The sequence below is a fragment of the Phoca vitulina genome, unplaced genomic scaffold (assembly GCF_004348235.1).
Source record: "Phoca vitulina isolate PV1807 unplaced genomic scaffold, GSC_HSeal_1.0 scaffold42, whole genome shotgun sequence".
NCBI classification, from domain to species: domain Eukaryota; kingdom Metazoa; phylum Chordata; class Mammalia; order Carnivora; family Phocidae; genus Phoca; species Phoca vitulina.
The window spans coordinates 11,350,986-11,371,086 of record NW_022589745.1 but is presented as its reverse complement, the minus strand read 5'-3'; the positions used below and the strand labels follow the sequence as shown (position 1 = coordinate 11,371,086).

Below are 20,101 nucleotides of genomic sequence, written 5' to 3'. Positions count from 1 at the left end.
TCTTAGTTACCTTTTTTACTCCAGTAAGTTTTAGTGTAATGGCAACTGAATGTCCTGCTGTGTTTTTGCTGTTTGCTTTTTAAAAGTTGTTTTTAGGGGTGCCTGGGTGACGCAGTCAGTTGGGCGTCTGGCTCTTGGTTTTGGCTCAGGTCACGATCTCAGGGTCGTGAGATCAAGCCCCACATCGGGCTCTGTGCTCAGCGCAGAGTCTGCTGGAGATTCTTTCTCCCTCTCCCTCTGTCCCTCCCTCTTGTGCTCTCTCTCTCTCTCTCTCTCTAAAATAAGTAAATCTTTAAAGTTGTTTTTAATTTAGTTTTCATTTTTTAATAAAAGTCATATATATTTGCAAGTAGATTAAAGAGCTAAAATTTTCTACAAAGCTTGTTGTTAAAAAAAAAAAAAAGCAGAACCCAAACCTGCAGTCCTTTATACCCTTCTCCCCATTTTCTGCTCTCCAGAAGCAATTACTTTTAATTCTTTCAGATGGTAGTTTTGCTGTTAACTCCATATCTCAGAATAACAATCGTGCTGCTGCTTGATTTTTTAGTTCTGGCCGTTAACTGTGGGCTTCCTAGAATGGAAGGTAATGGTGTGCATGTACCCTGCTCCTCCTGATCGTGTGTGTGGCATCCTCCACCCCTCTCCCTTTAATGATCTTGTGCTGCTATTTCAGGGCAGTTGCAGGAGACAGTGGAGCTTAAATGCATGGTCTTCATCAGCCATATTTAATTAGAAGTCATCACTTAGCAATTGTAGTGAGAGGTTGATGAGGTAGAGAAACTGGAGATGGTGGGAGGTCAGGGCCAGTAGACAGGGTGATAGGTGGAGGTGTGGAGAGACCATTGACAGGTGAACTCTCTCATTTCCAGATGGGCTTTTGAGAGAGTAGCACGGGTAGAGCCCCGACCCATTCATCCCCTGCTTCCCAGTTCCCCGCAGCCTGCGCCTTTGTATGATTCTAAGTAGATGCAAGGCATGAGGGCATTTCTTCCCAGACCAACCGCAGCAAGCTGAAATGTAAGCAGAGCTTGCTGTGCCAGAACTCCTAAAACTAAAAATGAAAAGTCAGGAAAAGTTTGACAGAGGAAAAGATGCTTTTGAAGATGGTACAGATTTTCAGTATTACAGGACATATTTGTTTGTTGCTTATTCGTTTAATTGGTGTCTGTCCTCTGCTAGACGCAAAAATACTGAAGGAAGAAAAGCAGATGCAGTCCCTGTTCTTGTGAAGTTTATACTCTGGTGGGAAAAATGGTCCTGCTGTAAATGACTGACATGATGGGTGCTAGGAAAGCCCAGGGGGGGTGCGCGGGGAGCACGTCACAGGGAGACCTCCGCTTGGTGGAGGGCAGGGAAGGTCGTCCTGGGCAAAATGTTGTGAAATCTGAGATTTGAAGAATGAACAGGATTTAATTTAGCCCAGTGGAGGGCAAGTTTGTCAAAAGAGAGGGGTGTGTTCTAAGCAGAGAGAACAGCATGTTGGAAGAAGGCTCAAGGCAATGTCCCCTTCGAGGACTAAAAATAAAGACCTGCCTTGTTGAAGTAGCCAGAACGAAAGTGAGATTGGCACCAAGATGAGGCTAGAATATTTTACAGCAGATTACAGGCTATAAAAGTAGGCACGGGCATGATAAAATCAGGTTTCTGTTTTTATAGAGATAACTATATTACCCAAGGAGATCCTGAATTCAGTTTTGATCTTGTTGCATTTGAAGTGCCTGTGAAACATGGAGGAGCAAATAGGAAGATTTTGGGGCTTCTGCATGAAGTGTGACTTAGGGGTCAAATAGGGTCGTTGTTGTAGTGCATGTGGTAGCTTATGCTGTAGTCCAGAGTGAGCAGGGAGGAGAGCGCTTCACTGGGTGTGGGGGGAGCCAGGATGCAGGGGTCGCGGGATGAGGCTGTTCTGGTGGAGATGACCCAGGAGGAGCCACCAGGAGGATGAGAGAAGGCAGACAGCCCCACATACTGCAGTGAGGGAAGCCAGCTTCTGGAAGGAGAAAGCAGTGAAATTCTGTCAGTGCCGAGAGGGAAATATTAAGGACTGAAAAAAACATCAAAGGACCTCAGAGTTGCTCATGGGTATTTTTCCCTGCTAAAATGGGCAGCTTTAAAGATTTCAGGGGAAATGTGACTTTTTTCGTGACAGTGATGGGGAAAAACCACCAGTCAGAATGTTAATGGCAGTTGTGAGACTAGCTGGGTAAAGGGCTACCAATTATAAGCACAGTAGGTTGTCTAAGGCATGTGACTAAAATGCCCAAATCTTAATGGGCTTTGTGTCTGCTCATGTATTACAGCTACTAATAATTCTAATAAAAAAATACCTGTAAATAAAAAATTAAACACATGCTCCGTGCCAGATGATGTTCTCTGTGTACTTAATTTATATTATTTTGAATACTCTGGCATTGCATTCTCCACATTTTATATGAATAAAATGAATCTAAGATTAGTTTTAGCTCAGTAATTAATGCAGAGTTTCAGAGCTTTCAGCAATGGAATGTGCTTCAGTTCGGACTCCAGAGCCCACTGCCTTGTAACAGTAACCGTGAGAGCACCTGTCATTACTGTGGGCTGGCCCAGATGAATGGATAGCCCTAGTGGCGCCCAGCAGCTTTCCATAGGCCGCTCTGAACTCTCTTGGTTTAAGTCCTTTTTTTTTAGTCCTTGATTATGGAGGGCAATTGGCCAGGATCATCCTCTTAAAAACTCCTCATAATTTGTGATCCCTGGGCTGTTAGCCTTGCGTACTTTCCTCTTGGGGTCCTTCTTTACCTTCGGCGAGTGGCACAGAGCAGTTCCGTACTTTGTAAATGTCAGGGCAGTACCACATTGCTGATATCTACTAAGGGTGTATTACCGATGTAAATAACGCATATTTCCTCTGATTTTTATGAACATGGAAAACAAGGTTTCTGAAAATATATTTGAGTTAGAATCACCTGGAGGTGGTTTTCCTAAATGAGGCCTGGCTGGCCTCACAGGTAATTTTGATTGAGTACGCCCATGGCAGGCTCCCAGCCATGTGCATTTGGTAAAAGCCTCCCAGGGTGATTTTGATTTTCGTTAATACTTATTTGATTGATTTGTGGCATGGCTGTTTTGATTTATTGTCCATCCTGATTTTTTAAATTGGGAAACCTAATAGGAAAATAAATTAAGCATCTCCCAAATGTCCCATTTATCTTGTAAGTGTGCCCACAGATACGGGAAAACACATACACACAAACACGCCCACCCCCCTCCCCCCACACATACATGCATGCTCCCTGTCTCTGTCACCACTCGCTCCCCATCTCTGTTCCTCTCTCTCTGTCTTCCACAAAATTCTCATTTTTCCCAGCATTCCAATCCGTTACCAATTGTTCCTTTTGTGCTTTGCAGAGCGGTGGTCGAGCCGAGTCTCCAAGACGAAAGCGAGTTCTTGTACGCCGCCCAGCCCGGGTTACTGAGGTACAGGACATCAGAGCTTACAGTAGAGAAGGTTGTGGACTGGTATCAGACCAGAGCACAGGAAATAGAGCATTATGCCCGACAGGTGAGGGGAGAATGATGGCTGCTCCTCAGGGACGCCAGCCATGCCGTGCTGGGGCCTCAGGATTCTCTGCGTGTCATGGCAGCCGACGGTGGGGCCGGGGAGCGTGTGTTTGGTTTGCAGAGATGAAATGAATATTTCTTATTACGTTTGTTCTTTCATCCTTTGCCTCAGAAAGCTTTTGTGGCTTTTTTGGGGATTCTTAAAAAGCAAATACATGGAAGAAAAATTGTTCAAAATCTTTCTCTAAAATACAAGTTGCAAAATATGGTACATCCTCTCCACGATTTTCCATATCTTTTTAATAGGCTTAATACCATATTAGTGGAAATGACCGTATCAGCCCAGAAATACTTGATCAGCTCCCTGTCCTATCACAGTAGTGCAGTTGGTTTTTATTTTGCTTTTTAGGAACCTTGTTTGAGGCTCTGTCTCTAATGTTTTCCTTAAGTCTAAGCCTAATTCCCCTCAGTTCCCTGTGCCTTTATGGAGCTGCAAACGAGCTACATCAGACGGTGGAAGACAGGGATAAGGATGTACTGAAGCTTAGGAGGTCTGAACACTAATCTCAGCTCTTCCACTAACACTCCTCGTGACTCCGGACCTGCCACTTACCTTTTCTGCACGTTGATCTTTTTCATGGGCTTGGTTCCTATACCAAGGTCAGTGAGAACAAAGAAAATGCACAGGAGAGAATATTAAAAATCCTGCTAATTGAGTGCCCTGCAAATGTAAGCAATAGTTGTCTTCATCTTAGACAACAGAAGTTGGCAATTCAGAGTGAAGAATGGCAGAATGCACATTGAAATCTCATTCAGGATCTGGCCGCTGGATGCCTTTTTCTTTCTACTTGTGGTCTTGGCTTTGGACCACCTGTCCTACCATCAGTTTTTCATGTGACAGGAAGGGTGATTCTAAAGGGTCTGATGAGCAGCAGTACTGTGGGAAGGAATTTGCACCCCTTTGTTTACATTTCTACATAGTGATGGGTGCGGCCCTGTGTCTCCATTTGATAGTCTCCTTGAATTTCTGCCTACTTGGACTCCTACTTTTCGTATTCATAGAATTGAAGGGGAGCTATGTGTTGGAGCTGATGGTAATATTATAGATCAAACTTTTGGGAAGGGTGGGCCAAGAATATTTGATTGACTTTCCGGGTCTTTGAAGATGGCTCAGGACCATCGTGCATTTGAAAATGTTTAGAATCCTGATACCGGGATGCGAAGAATCCCTGGAGGTGCTCCAGTCTAATTCCCAACCTGCTCTTTGTGCTTTATCACCTTGTGTGATAATGGTGTGTTGGTGTAGGTTTATCGGCTGTAACAAGTGAACCGCTCCAGTGGGGGCTGTGGATAACGTGGGAGGTTGTCGGTAGGTGGGGGTAGAGGCCCTGTGGGAAGTGGCCGTACTTCTTGATTGGTGCTGTCAACGCTGCTCTAAAATGTAAAGTCTATAAAAAATAAACAGAAAGGAAACTATAGAGCTTTCTGAAATTTAGATTTTTTAACAGTCCAGTAATAATTGCTAGACATCTTGAATTCATTTTTGTGGAATTAGGAATAACTATAAAGAGAAGTGATTTGGGGGTGCTTTGGCTACCCTTTATATTCTCTCATCTCTTTCCTTTATATAAAAGCACTTCTAATAGAAGTATTATTCTTGAGCTCCATTTTATTTACTGATGCTTCATGTGGCTTATGCTACAAAGTGATATCTAACATGGTTTTTATCTTTTTCATTTTTAGAGACTTAATTGATGTGGGACTTCTTTTTCCTTAGTGCCTACAAATGCCTTTTAGCAAGACTTGTTTGTTGGATTAGGAAATGTGTATAGTGTGAAATTTACCCAGTGAGGGCTTGGGGTACGTGGCATAATTCAGGTTGCATTAGAGCCTGCTTTCATTTAAGGTGTCAGTAATTTGGTTCTAAAACATTTTTACCTCAGTAAGTGTCTGGGAAAGCAACAACTTCCAAGTTGGTACTAGGAAAACCAGTCTGGATCACAAAATGGGTGAGTGTGTTACACGTGGCAAATGTGCTGGGTTCAGACCATTACCAGCCCAGAGCTGTGTTCTATGCATCAGGTTTTCTTCACGCTTTCTGAAAATTCACCTGGGATAGTTTTGTGTTTTTTTTTCTAAATTGGTGTACAGGTAGATCTGTCTGTTCAGATGTGAACTGTATTTTTATTACTAGAAATTAAGTAAAAAAACACTTCTCTGTTGAAGTATTACCAGATCACTCCTGTTTTGCCTCATGCCTTACCTACCTATATTCCGACCCCCCATCCCCCCCCCCCCCCCCCCCCGCCTTGTATTTACTGGCACTGTTCTTTCCAACTGAAAATGCACTTCTTCTCTTTTTATTTCATCTGTACCGGTCAGTCCCTGGGGCTTTAAAGGGCTTTAAGAGTGTCCTTCCTCGCCTTGAGGCACTGCCCCTCCCCCTTCTCTGCTCCTCCCAGCCTACCACCTCCTCATTCCCAGAAGATGATTTTGCTTTGTATTTCACTGGGGAACTTGAGAACTCAGTTCCATTAGTCCTTACTCTTTCCGGCTTTTCCCAGAGGAAGAGATCTCTTCTCTTGCATCCAGGCTACTGCTTTCCTTCCCTGTGCTCTGGATTTCACACCCCGGCCTGCTCAGGTCTGTTCTGTGGCTCTGGGCTCTCTCCCCAGTGTCTTCCATCCCTCCTTCTCTACTTTGTTCCCTTTTTTTTTGGACCTAAAGTCCCAACCACTCCTGTTTTATAAATACAGCAACAACAAAGATTAAGGGTCCTAATCTCCCTGGCTTTGGTTGCATTTGTCTTCCCTCTGTCACAGCTCCAAAATAGTCCCCTGTGCTCTTTGTTGTCACTTTCTCGATGATTCTTTCCTCCTCATTTGTCTGGAGTCTGGCCACCCCTACCACTCTAGGGAAACTGCTTCTTCACATCACACCCTTCCTGTGTTATTTTACACATCGTTCTTGGACACCACTGCTTCCTCTCTCCCTCAGTCTCCTCTGTGTGGCTTCTGAGGTGTTTTCGTGCTTTCCCCCTTGTCTTTGTCTCAGCCATTTGTTTTCGTCTCTGGTGGCTCACGTCCTTTGGCTTGTCCCTTAAATTTTGCTGTCCCCCGGGTGCTGTTCTTGTCATTAGTTGAGAGTCTTCTAATACTAGTAAGTGCAGTTCTCTTCACTGGCCTGTTTTCTGTTCAGTTCCTTTCCAGTTCATCATTCAGTGAATACTGACTAAGTATTCTTTCTCAAATGTGTGAATCGACTTAGGACATGCCCCAGTTGGAAATCCTTTGGTAGTATTTGCATTTCAGGAAAAACTGTAACTTCCTTAGCTCAGCGAACAGTGTTCTCCGTTCTGCGGCCCCTCCCCGCTGCTCTAGCCGTGTTTCTCATCGCTTCGCTTCAGACCATCTTCTCTGTCTTAGGGGACTAACTGTACTCTCACAACACGTCACGCATCTCTGCCTTCCATGCTGTTCTCCTGCCCTCCTTCCTTTGTGACCTGCCAATATCCATGGATTCTTTTTTTTTTTTTTAAGATTTTATTTATTTACTAGAGTAGAACGAGAGAGAGAGACAGAGCATGAGGGGGGTGAGGGGCAGAGGGAGAGGGAGAGGCAGACTCTCTGCTGAGCAGGGAGCCCGATGCGGGGCTTGATCCCAGGACCCCGAGATCATGACCTGAGCTGAAGGCAGACGTTTAACAGACTGAGCCACCCAGGCGCCCCTATCCACGGATTCTTGAAAGTGCATTTCAAGTCTTCCTCCCTTGGGGAGACTTTGTGACGGTTTGGGCCACGTGCCCTTCCTTGAGGTCCCCTCACTGTACTTCAGCCTCTGATGTACCAAGTCAGTTTCCCTACGAGGTGGAGAGATCATTGAAAGAAGAGACCTCCTCTTATTCAATTTTATGTTCCTAACACTTAGAATGATGCTTAGTTCATAGGCGGTCCTCAGTAAATAACTGGTAGTCTGGTAGTCTAGGAATAAGGGAGGAAGTGAGGAGTACGAGGTGCCGTGAGTGAAGGACACGTTAGATGATTTTGCCATCAGTCAGAGGTACGTCCTTTCATAAACCCGATCAAGTGATAGGGAGTCAGATTGCTGTGTCCTGGGCATGTCTAGGAAAATCAGTCCTCATTTTGGTCTAAGTGAAGTGTAAATGTTTGGATTGAGACAGAGAAAGTGTCTCTCAGAGTTCATCATGCAGCGAGTATCTACTGAATGCCTTTTATATGGGAGGCGCTGCGGAAGGATAGGTACTGAACAGGGATATAAACACAAAAATTTTTGTTTCTGGAGCAGAGTGATATAGTGAAAATAGGATTAATTTGGCATTATCACTAACTAGCTTTCTTCCCCCACCTCACCCCCCGCTTGTTAATGTTTTGAGAATTAAGTTGACAGGTATATGTAAAACTGCTCTTAAACTGTCATGCTGTATGAATTTAAGATGGTTGTCTTTCTTTTATTATCTTCAGTATTTCTTGCTGATTCTTTTGAAACAGTTTGCTGATATATTTGATGAAGAACTCTGTTTTTATACTAAATAAATGCATGTTGCTGATAATTTTATATAAGGTGATTAGCAGAATTAGATTCTGTACTGGAGGCTTTTATTTGAGAAGATGTGGGAGACACAGAACACTCAGATTTACTGTCGCTTTTCCATTTCAGGTCGACTGCGCGTTGTCACTCATTCGACTTGGAATGGAGCGGAACATTCCCGGTTTGCTGGCTCTTTGTGATAATTTGGTTACTCTGGAAGCTTTGGTTTATGAAGCCGGCTGTGATTTAACCCTAACCTTGAAAGAACTCCAGCAGATGAAAGACATTGAAAAACTAAGACTACTGATGAATAGTGTAGGTTTTAATTTTCTTCTTAAGCATTCCCTATGTACTTTGATTAATGTGGGTCTCAAAGCCAAAGACAAAATATCCTCCAAACCTGAGCACTTAGTAAATAAAATAAAAAAATTTTTAAAAATCCAATTTTTGAATACATTACTGAAAGCATCCCCAAATTATTTTGGCTGTTTTTGTACCTTGCTTGCCCTTTATTCATACTCCCCTATATATAACTTTTTTTTCTTTTAGCTAGGCATATTTCTAAACTAGCTGGCCATTCTAATAATCATGTTTCTAGTCCTTCACTAATGTTAAAATTCCCAATTACTTATATATTTCACTTATACAGAAGTACTGGAGTTCAGAGGGCTAGGTGCTTGTGTGAAGAAAACATCTTGGCTTAGGAATTCATGACTTTAGGAGAATTTGCCCAGCACTTTTAGATTCTCCCTGGGTCACCCTGGGGAGAAAGTGCACTCGCTCATGCTAGGGCCTGGTTTCTACTGAGCCCACTGAACAGAGAGACACCTCTGAGACAGGAATGATGGGGCTGCAGGGTCCCAGCTGTCAAGGATGCCCCGGGTAGTCTTTTGCTCTTGGGCAGCCTGGTTCCAGTGGGCTGGCTGAGGGGAGGAGTCATGGCTGCCTGATGTGCTCTCTTTCCTCCCGGACTCTTTCTCTCTTTTTCCTGTACTTGCTTTTTCATCTTCCCTCCTTTTCTTTCTTGTCATCTTTCTCCCTCTGGCTCTCCCTTCCCTTTTGCTTAGTAATTTTTACCCCCTGATAACCTACCCAGTGAAGATCGATTTGTGTTATAGGTAAGACTCCTCTTACGGGATTTAGGTTATCTTCTGGGATAATTAAAAGAAGGTGTTGTGGAATGTCAGGGAGAATGAGTAAAATCATGTGTGTCATTTGGAGTTTTGTGAAGGTGGATGTAAAGGGGCAAAACAAAACAGGAAAAGGAAAAGGAAAAGGAAGGGAGAGATTCTGGGATTTTATGCAGAAGATGGTCCTCAGGTGGTTCCCTAGAGCTTTTCAGTGCTCCTGTCTCTGTCTCTCTGCTTTTTTCTGTTTCACTCTTCCTGTCCATGGTCGGTTCCCCCCCCCCCCACATTTTTGGGGTAGAAGCTCTCTTTGCTCTGGAAGATCTCACGTTGAAGTTGTAGTAGCAGCGTGTTGGTCTTCCAGAGTGGGGCTTACGCTGTGAGGGACCCAGAGTGACCGTGGTCCTGCAGAGATGGGCTGCACTGCTGTTAGCTGTACTAGCCCCAGGCAGAAGGTGATTCTCCTGCCACTTCTCAGCCTGTCTAGGAGAGGTGAACCGGAGTGTCTGTTTTAGAAAGTGTTGGGCTTCTACTATTTAACATTAGTCTGATTTTATGTGAGTTTTAGAACTTGTTGTCTGGTATAATCAGGTATTTAATATGTTTGTTTTGGTTAATTGTATTTTCAGTGTTCTGAGGACAAATATGTGACAAGTGCCTACCAGTGGATGGTTCCCTTTCTTCATCGTTGTGAGAAACAGTCTCCTGGTGTGGCTAATGAGCTATTAAAGGAATATTTAGTAACGTTAGCTAAAGGGGACTTAAAATTTCCCCTGAAGATATTTCAGCATTCCAAACCAGATGTAAGTAGAAACTCTAACTTCTTAAGAGCCTCTGCACTTTTTCCTCTGCAATAAATTTGTTAATTTATTATAATAGGCTTTCTAAGTAATTTCCCTTTAAACAGAAAAGGAAATGGTTGTCATGTTATTCTTTTCTTTTATTATTTTATTATTTAAATTTTATTTAAAATCAATTAACATATAGTGTATTATTAGTTTTAGAGATAGAGTTTAGTGATTCATCATTTGCATATACACCCAGTTCTCGTTACATCACGTGGCCTTCCTTAATGCCCATCACCAGTCACCCCATTCCCCCTACCACGTCACCTCCAGCAACCCTCAGTTTGTTTCCTAGAGTTCAGTGTCTTTTATGGTTTGCCTCCCTCTCAGTTTGATCTTACTTTTTTTTTTCCTTCCCTTCCCCTGTGTTCATCTGTTTTGTTTCTTAAATTCCACATATGAGTGAAATCATAGGTTGTCATGTTACTCTTTAAACATGTTTCAATTCGGTCAAACAGTTTTTTTAGAAGTTCATATTTATTTTGATTTGTTTATTCCAAAGTTTGTTGACTTTCTGTTTCTACTGATTATATGTATTGATATATACCAAGACCAAAAATACTAATAGTTGATAGATAACTGAATTCTTACTATAGACAGGTACTGTACAAGTGTTAACTCATTTAATCCTTATAACAATCCATGAGGTGGGTCTTTTTATTAGTTATTGGAGGGAAAGAAAAATTGTGATATAGAGTGGTCAGGCAGTTGCCCAGGGTCACACAGTAAGGAGTGGGATGTGGGTTCACACATAGGTCTTCTAACTTCACAGCTGCATTCTTCATCATTAAGCTTTACCCTAACACCAATAGAAGAAGAAAAGATTCTTGCCCTTCAGGACTTTCAAAATATTTATGAAAATCTTTAGGATTTCATAAGGAAATCTATAATTATTCTTAATAAATTTTGTATTTGCTTAAGAGTACTATATAGTTGACTCTCAACACAGCCTTTAAGGGCGCTGGCCCTCCACCCTCTATGCGGGCAAAAATCCATGTATAATTTTTTACTCCCCCCAAACTTAACAATCAGTAGCCTACTGTCAACCTTACAGTAACATAAACAGTTGATTATTTTTAGAAAAAAGTAAGCTAGAGAAAGGAAAATGTTACTAAAATCCTACAGAAGACAAAATGTATTTACAGTACTGTGCTGTATTTATGAAGAAGCCATTGGCTTGTAAGTGGACCCACGCAATTCAAGGTCAACTGTATTTAGAGCGTTGTACTTCTACAGAATTCAAATGGTTGTTCAGATTCATTGGCAGTAAGTCACTTTATTAAGTGCAGCATACTTTTGTGACACCAATAACCTCTTAATTTAGCCATAAATCAAATACGCTGTTTCAAGAGACAGTGGTTCCCTTCCTATTGGAGGAGGGTTCAAGCAGGAAGCAGGGCGGCACAGTCAGTGTAGGGCCCTGACTTTGTAGTCAGATTCAAAGCCTTGGATTGGGTTTCGAGCAGAAGCCTCTTCCAATCCTAAGTTCTAATTGAGTTACTTCCTTGAGCTAGCCTGGGTAGCAGTCTGAAGTCCTCAGAAGTATATGGCCACAGACCATATAATCAAGATAAAGAAAGGAAGTATTGCTTAGCTAACCTTACACATATTGTGGTTTCTGAAAGGGCTGCTTGTCAAACATGTATCTGTTCTTTGGTTATTTAAAATTTTCCATCTTGTCGTAGGCAGTTCCCACTTAGCATTCCGATTTTGAATTTGGGATGGTTTGCTGTGAGCCGAGGGTGGGTTGCTTATGACAGCAGAATACTATGTGAGCAGCAGGATGGATTGAATATGAATGTTTTATGAGGAAGAAAGAAATGACTTTAAATTCCTTCCAGTAATCTTGTTTGTGATACTTCTCTTCCTTACAGAGTCTTGTAAATCCTTTGTATGTCGTCAGCTTTTTGTTGTTTTTACTTGGCAATTTAGCATGTGCCTTTTGAATAAAACATACTGCCATTTGCTTTTGTTGAAATATGTAAACATCAAAGCAGAAAACAGTGGTGTTGCTGGGCTCTTCCTTTCCAGTCTATCCTCTTTATCTCTATCAATATTATCTTTCCCCAACGGAAATTTGATCATGTCATGATCTATGGGAAACCAGTGTCTACAAGGTAAACATTGGGCTCTCTAGAGTGGCCTAGAAGGTTCTTTGTGGTCTGTTCCCAGTCTGTCTCTTTAGCCTCTTTTCCCTCTGAGTGAATGTGCTAGTCCACTCACACTGAACTGCTCCTCCTGTCTTCATGTTGTCCAGCCTTTTATGCCTCTTTATGCTTTTGTAGACTATTTCCTTTGTTTGGGATGGTCAGCTTCCCTTTCCTTCCCTTTACAGACACCTGCCTGTCCTTCAAGATCCTGCTGTGTTAGATTCCCTCTGCTAGGAGACCTGTGACGTATCTGTGCTATGATAGGTCTTGTCCTTGCCTTTGTAATAACCCATATCACACTGTGTCATAATTAATGTTCATGTGTTTCTCTTTCCCTCCCTTTGTTTCCTATGTATGTTCTCTATGTCTCGTGCATCTGTGTATTACCTGGGAGTCAGTGCCTTGCAGAGAGCAGGTGCTCAGTAAATTTAGTCAGGGCAAATGATGGGTGAATGATTGAAACTGGGTTTCATTATGATGCTGTAGACCACTTGATTACATTTGTTTGCTTTATTAGGATTGTGCTTGGAGCACTGTTTTTATTTTATTTTACTTTTTACTCTTTACAAAAAGAATGTACCTTGAGATCTGCCATGAGTCATGCACAGAGTGTTTATAGTAATATAACAGGAGCAATGATTTCCATGTCAGACAGCTTAGGCTAAATTATGCTGCATTAACAAGTGATCACTAAATCTCAGTAGTTTAGAACAGCATACATTCATTTCCCACAAGCATCACATAGGCTATAGTCAGGCTTCTGCTGTGTTCTATATCTTGTTCATTCCAGGACTTGGCTAAAGGAGCAGGCCCCTTTTTTAAGCTGTGGCACAGGAGAAAGGGTAAAGTAGAACCACACAGTGGCTCTTCAAGCTTACCTCAAAATGCCTCAAGTTACATCCTCTCACATTTCACAGGCCAGAGGAAGTCTAGCCCCGCCTGTTGTTAACGAGGCAGGGAAGCATAATCCTGTCTTGGGAAGAAGGGAGTGAATACTTGGAAACAATAATACAAACACATATTTGTTCTTTTTAACAGTAGCATATGCTTCAAACTCTTCCTCTCCTTTACGACATCCTGATTTTAAGCACTCATCTGTGATTTTAAGCTGTTGCTCTTTATTTGCATGGCCCTTTGGAAAGTGGAACTTACGAAGGAACTTGGGCAAGTCTGGATGGAGGTGATTTGGGAATAAAATATTCTGCCTTCTCATATTGTTCTTGGTCTTCCATACTAGCATTTTTTTTTTTTTTTTGATGCATCACGTATGGGAACTATGGACTTAAAAAAAAAAAAAAAAGTACAGTTTTCTAGGCCCACCCCAGATATAATGGATTAGAATTTGGGGGATATGGACCTGGAATATGCATTTGACAATTTATCCAGTGATTCTGATGGAAAGTCTTTTGATCTGTGTTATAAACAATTCCCACTGTTGGTTTGCTGTTTCTCCAGTTCTCGTAGTGGTGAAGGTCACTTTCATCTGATCAGGAATGGAACCCTGTCAAGTTTCAAAGGGACTCTCCTGCTCCCAGTTCTCCCATGTTCCTTTAGTGCAGTACTCCAGGGCTCTGAGTTTGGAAGCTTTGGGTGCTGACCTAGGTCCATATGCCGGCAATGGCATGGATGGGAAAGTCTACTTAACAGTTTAAGCTCTTGCCTGCAATTTCCTCCCTGTCTACTTTGGGCCCACACTCCTTAGGGAATTGAAAGGTGCCTCTAGAACCATGCTGTTCAGTATGATAGCCTCCATTTCACTTGGACTTTTGTTCCTTTGTGATTTACTTTTGTAGAAATTCAGATATATTGGTGTAATTAGCCCTTTTTTTTTGTGGTATATATTGTGTATATTTCTCCCAGTTGGTAGGCTGTCTTTTGACTTTGTTTATGGTGATTTGTGTCAGGCAGAATTTTTATCTTTTTATATGTAGTCAAATTGAGCAATCTTTTATTGCCTCTGTATTTAGAGTCATGGTGAGAAAGCCTTTTCCTACTCCAAGGTTAAAGAAGAATTCACTCATTTTCTTTCAGTACTTGTATGCTTTTATTTTTATGTTTAGATCAGTAATCTACTTGGAGCTCATTCTTTTGTATGGTGAGATGCCAGATGGCTACCTAGTTGTCCCAGCACCATATATTAAAAATTTTGTCTTTTCTTGAGTGATTTGAGATGCCACCTTTGTCATCTACCAAATTTCCATTTGTTGGTTAGTCTAATTTTAGAGTTTTTATATTGTTACTGGTTTGTTCGTACACTAGGAGCACACTATTTTATTTTATTTTATTTTTTAGATTTTATTTATTTATTTATTAGAGAGAGAAAGCAAGCAAGCAGGGGGGAGAATTGGAGGGGGAGGGAGAGGGACAAGCAGACTCTGTGCTGAGTGCAGAGCCCCATGTGGGGCTTGATCTCAGGACCCTGAAATCATGACCTGAGCTGAAATCAAGAGTTGGATGCTTAACTGACTGAGCCACCCAGGTGCCCCTAGGAGCACACTATTTTAATTATAGAGATTTTATAATGGGTTTTTAAAGTCTGGTAAGGGTAGTATTCCTCTGTAGTTTTTTTCCCTAGGTTTTTTTGTTTTTGTTTTTTAAAAGATATTCTTATATGTTTCTTTCTCCATCTGAACTTTCATAACAACTTGGCTAATTCCATAAAATAACTTGTTGGTATATTTACTGTTATTATATTAAATTTATAAATTGGTGAGACCAGTATCTTTATAATAATGTTCAGTCATCCTATTCAAGAAGAGGGTATATCATTGTGTTTGTTCATGTCTTTTTTTACTTTCAGGAGTGTTTGAAAGTGTTCCTCATGTAGGTCATGCACATTTCTTGTTAAATTTATTCCTAAGCATTTAATTTTCTGTTTCTATTTTAAATCGAGTTTTCCCTACTTTCACCCCTCTGTTTGTTGTTTGTGTATATGAAAGCTGTTCATTTTGTATGTTATTTTTGCATTCTGCCACTTCACTAATTTTTTGTATTGCTTCATTCTCTGGGGTTTTCCAGGTATCATATCTTATCATCTGTTCTTTATCTACTTATCTGTAGTGCATAATTTTAAGACCATTTTTTTTTTTTTTTTTTTTTTTTTTTAAAGATTTTATTTATTTATTTGACAGAGAGAGACACAGCGAGAGAGGGAACACAAGCAGGGGGAGTGGGAGAGGGAGAAGCAGGCTTCCCGCTGAGCCGGAAGCCCGATGCGGGGCTCGATCCCAGGACCCTGGGACCATGACCTGTGCCGAAGGCAGACGCTTAACGACTGAGCCACCCAGGCGCCCCTTTAAGACCATTTTTAAGAACCAAATTATAACTTTCTTATATTTCACCTTGCGATGCAGTATGGAAAATAATCAGCTGCCCATGGTGGGGAAGACTTACTGACTTCCTAGAAAGTTTTAGAGGGGCTCTCTTCTATGAGCTTGAGGTGGGGCAAATGATGGTTTAATAGTTACCACTGAGATATTAGGACAGGAATGATAGAAATAAGAGAGGATGTGTGTCTTAACACTTTATGGAGTTAGGTATCTTGTAGGGAGTTGAACAGAACAAGAATAGAATGTGTCTTAAAAATTTAAGTGTTATGATTCATGTGCATAATAGATTGTATTAAGAAAGGTATGCTAAATGGCACAGGAAGAGAACAAAAAGAAGCCATAGGAATACAGAGAGGAAAAAGGATTTATGTTTGAGAGTTGTATGAGGATGTGTTCATTGGACCAGCATTTATGGAGCTTTTGGAAGAGACTAGAAATCTGGGAAAGCCCAACTGAAGTCAGAGTCAAGTAGAGATAAAGCAGGATTATCAGGGAGGGTTTAGATGGGGCAAGGCTAAGTTTTTGAGAAGAAGATCCATGTAGGAGTAGAATAAGATGGGGAGACAAAAGAGCAGTAACATGTTTACATAAAGGCAAGTGATTTAATTTGTGTGAACTAAAATTTGCATAGTGGTTCAGAGGACAGGAAGGGTGAGTTGGCACCAGGCCATGAAGGAACTTGAGTGGAAGGCAAAAAACTTATTCTCTACCTTTCACATTGTAGAAGATTTTGAACATACGTGATCAGTTGTGGATTCTAGAACATTTAACTTCCAAGTGATACTTGAATGTTGGTGGGAGCGAAAGACAGGAAGCAGGGAATTCAAGGAAACCGTCACGGAATTTGGCTTCTGTTTCATTTGGTTTTCCAATTTATTCCTTTTCACTGAAACTGGTTTCAGTGTTTTTCCTTTTCCTATATGAGCTGTTGATGACTATAGTTTTCCTCCATCTCTCCCATTCTTCCTGTGTGTGAAGTTTTCCTGCAGGACTGAGAGAGCCTTAGTGTGGGCTCTGGAGCCGGCTGCCTGCATTAGCCTCCACAGAGCAAGTGATGTGTTCTGTCGGTGCCCCAGCGCCCCCTTACGGAAAACTGAGACGGAGCTAGTATTAACCTTACCGGATGGTTTGAGGAATTAAGAATGAATGCATGTGAAGCACATAGAAATAGTACCTGGCACACAATAAGAAATGAGGAAGAGTTAGCGATTTTAATTAATTTTTAATAATAATTACTTTTACTGTGCTCTCTGTTTCACCAGTCTGTCACTTTGCAACCTTGGGTAACTCTGTCAGATGTCGATATCAAATTAACAATATATTTTTTTCTTAACACCTTGAAGAAAGGTATATAACTCCTTTAACCCTAGTGCTTCAGAAGACTTCACTTCCCTGTAACTTGAATGTTTCTTCTTTCCATCCATTGATGTGGTTTTTTTACAGAGAAGCTTCTTATCTGTTTTGTGAGTTTCCACTAAAATGTTGAAAACCACTAGATCTTTATTACGGAAATGACTTTAAACTTATTTTGTCATTGAATAGGGCTCTAAGAATATTGTTTCAACTTTCCATTTTGGTGTCTTTGGCAATAATGGAAGCATTCTTCATGTATTAATTTAATCTTCATAACAGTGATATTAGGAAGATGTTAATATCCAGTAAGATGAGGAGTAGAGATGAGAAAAACAAGGCACAAATACAGTATTTTTATATCCCAGAAAATAAGAAAGAGAGTCTGGTTTGTGATGGGAAGTGTGTATCCCGTAGAGACAGTGACCCATAGTAGTCGGCTCTCTGCATCGGCGTGTGTTCTGTGATTTGAATATTACTGCATAGCCATGTGATTTCTTTCGAATAGAATGTCAGTACTGTTTAGTTACATGACTAATATATAATGCATACTGAAAAATAGTAGGTTCAAACATCTCTGAATATTAGTTAAGGAATTTTATATATTTTTGTAATTGAAACACATAAAATTTGGCTTTTGGGTTAGAAATGCTTTTAATGAATTGCCTTTTTAATTCACTGTGTTTCTTCTATCTACTTTATCCTGAATGGGTCATAAATTGAAGAATCTGTTTTTAGCAGATGCAAAGCTTATGGGTACAAATTATCTTTTCTAGCTGATTCTGTAATTAAAATGTGATTTCATTTAGAATTATTAAAGACCCCAAAAGTCTGTAAGCTAAAGAAAAATCAAGATTTGTTTTTGAGGCTGATTAATTGCACTATTTAATATTCTGTTAACAGTTGCACTGGGCTATGGAAAAACTGAATGTAAATCTACTGACGTTTAGTACAGCATGCTTTATTTTCTCTAGCTGCAGCAAAAAATTATTCCTGATCAGGACCACCTGATGGCAGTAGCTCTGGGGTGCATCTACAACTGTGAACGAAATGACCAGCTGTCTCTTTGCTATGACATTTTAGAATGTCTTCCACAAAGAGGATACAGGTAAGAATCCACAGCATGCCAATCTTATTGTTGTCTTTTCATCCTAACAGCTAAAACGAAAATGTTGCTTCCCAGAGTGTTCATTAGACAGAATTTTGGGAATATAAAAAATACACAGAGAAGAAAATGGAATCATCTGCAAACCTGTTGCCTAGAGATAAACTTTTGTTTTTCCAGCAGTATATGAGCAGTGACTATAATTTTGTCAACCTTGGTAAATAATCCATTAAAAAATAAAAATATCACCACCACTACAACAAAATATACTTTGTTTTTAGTGGATAGACAGTGATGTCTCTGTTTTAAGTTGTGTTTCTAATTAAGCGTTTTTCGTATTTATGAGCTCATGGGATTCTGTGAATTATTTGTTCTTGGCCCTTGCCAAACACAGAATAAAAATTGTGTTTAAGTAGTAATGTATGCATATACATAATTTTACTTTATTTTTCCTCCAGTTTTATTGAGATATAATTAACACATAGTACTGTATAAGTTTGAGGTGTTTGTCATAATGACATACATACGTATAAATACATCATGAAACGCCCACAGTTTAGTTAACATCCATCATCGTGATGAGATCTTTTACTTTCGTAACAACTTTCAAAAGTAACATATAGCAGTGTTTTAGTTGTTTTCAGTTGGTTTCCCAAATTGTTCCTTGACTGGAACATGTTGTGTGTTATAAGTCATTACAGTGCATCACGTCCCCTGTACTTACTTATCTTAGACTTGGAAGTTTACACCTTTTGACCACCTTTATCCAGTTCCCACGCCTCCCACTCCCACTTCTGGTAACCACAAATCCGATCTTTTTCTATGAGTTTATTGTTGTTGTTGTTTTGGGTTTTTTAGGATTCCACATTAAAGTGAGATTATCATATCATCATACAGTATTTGTCTTTCTTTGTCTGACTTATTTCACTTCGTATAATGCCCTCGAAGTCTGTCCATGTTGTCATAAATGGCAGGATTTCCTTCTTTTTTTTTTTATGGCTGAATCCTATTCCATTGTGTGTATGTAAATAGCACATTTTTGTAATTCATAAATTTGATGGTCACTTAGGTTGTTTCTAGTCATCTTGGCTACTGTGACTAGTGCTGCCCCCTCTCTCTTTTCCTCCTGAGGAAATTTTTATTTTTTTGTGAAATGAATGATAGACGTCACCAGTTTTGCACCCCATTGTGAAATAATTGTTTCATACAGTCACTAATGGTACTGCAATCAGGTGAAAGATTGATCGGTAAAGGGTATTTACATGGTACCAAAGTATTACCTCAGCAACTTCATTTATTTTTTTGTCATTTCAAAGGGGAAATCTAGCTTTATAAAGTAGAAGTCTGACTGTCATCACCTTTAATCAAGCTACCAAATGGGCTAGCACAATCAGCATCATGTTACATGCCTCCTGCTGAGATCCCAATATGAAGTAAAGTTGTTCTTTCTTTTTTTTTTTTTAAAGATTTTATTTATTTATTTGACAGAGAGAGAGACAGCGAGAGAGGGAACACAAGCAGGGGGAGCGGGAGAGGGAGAAGCAGGCTTCTTGCGGAGCAGGGAGACCGATGCAGGGCTCAATCCCAGGACCCTGGGATCATGACCTGAGCCGAAGGCAGATGTTTAACGACTGAGCCACCCAGGTGCCCCAAGTTGTTCATTGTTAATCTAATCAGTCCTTTGGGCCAAACTTCAGGTTTACAGGGAATGCAGAGAACAGGAGAACAAGTTAAATAACACCATGAAGGAAACAGTCAAATAAATGCAAAGTGTGAGACACTCTATAAGTCAGCTGGTCTTTTCACTTGGAAAAGTCTGTGTCATGGTGGTGCTGATCTAAAATCAAGGAGTCTGGCTGGCTCAGTCAGGAGAACATGCGACTCTTAATCTCAGGGTTGTGAGTTTGAACCCCACGTTGGGTGTAGAGATTACTTAAATTAAAAAAAACATTAAAAAAAAATAAAATCAAGGAGTCCAAAGAGACATAATTCTCTCCTAATTTTTAACTAAAGTGACGTATGCACATAATGAAAGTGAGGGAATTGAAAACCTTGTAATTGATAAACAGCTATTTGCTGCCCCACCTTCCCCGTGCTTGAATACCTG

General features: G+C 40.6%; 1 protein-coding gene across 4 annotated transcripts in view; it reads left to right on the top strand.

Annotated features, from left to right (window-relative positions):
* NBAS (NBAS subunit of NRZ tethering complex) overlaps positions 1-20,101 on the top strand; it is a 313,374-nt gene that overhangs the window by 116,224 nt on the left and 177,049 nt on the right. For all 4 annotated transcript variants that reach the window (XM_032430100.1, XM_032430102.1, XM_032430101.1 and 1 more), the window contains 4 exons: positions 3,388-3,541; positions 8,218-8,403; positions 9,845-10,018; positions 17,864-17,997. In XM_032430100.1, coding sequence (XP_032285991.1) covers positions 3,388-3,541; positions 8,218-8,403; positions 9,845-10,018; positions 17,864-17,997 — 648 coding nt within the window. The remainder of the gene's footprint in view (positions 1-3,387; positions 3,542-8,217; positions 8,404-9,844; positions 10,019-17,863; positions 17,998-20,101) is intronic.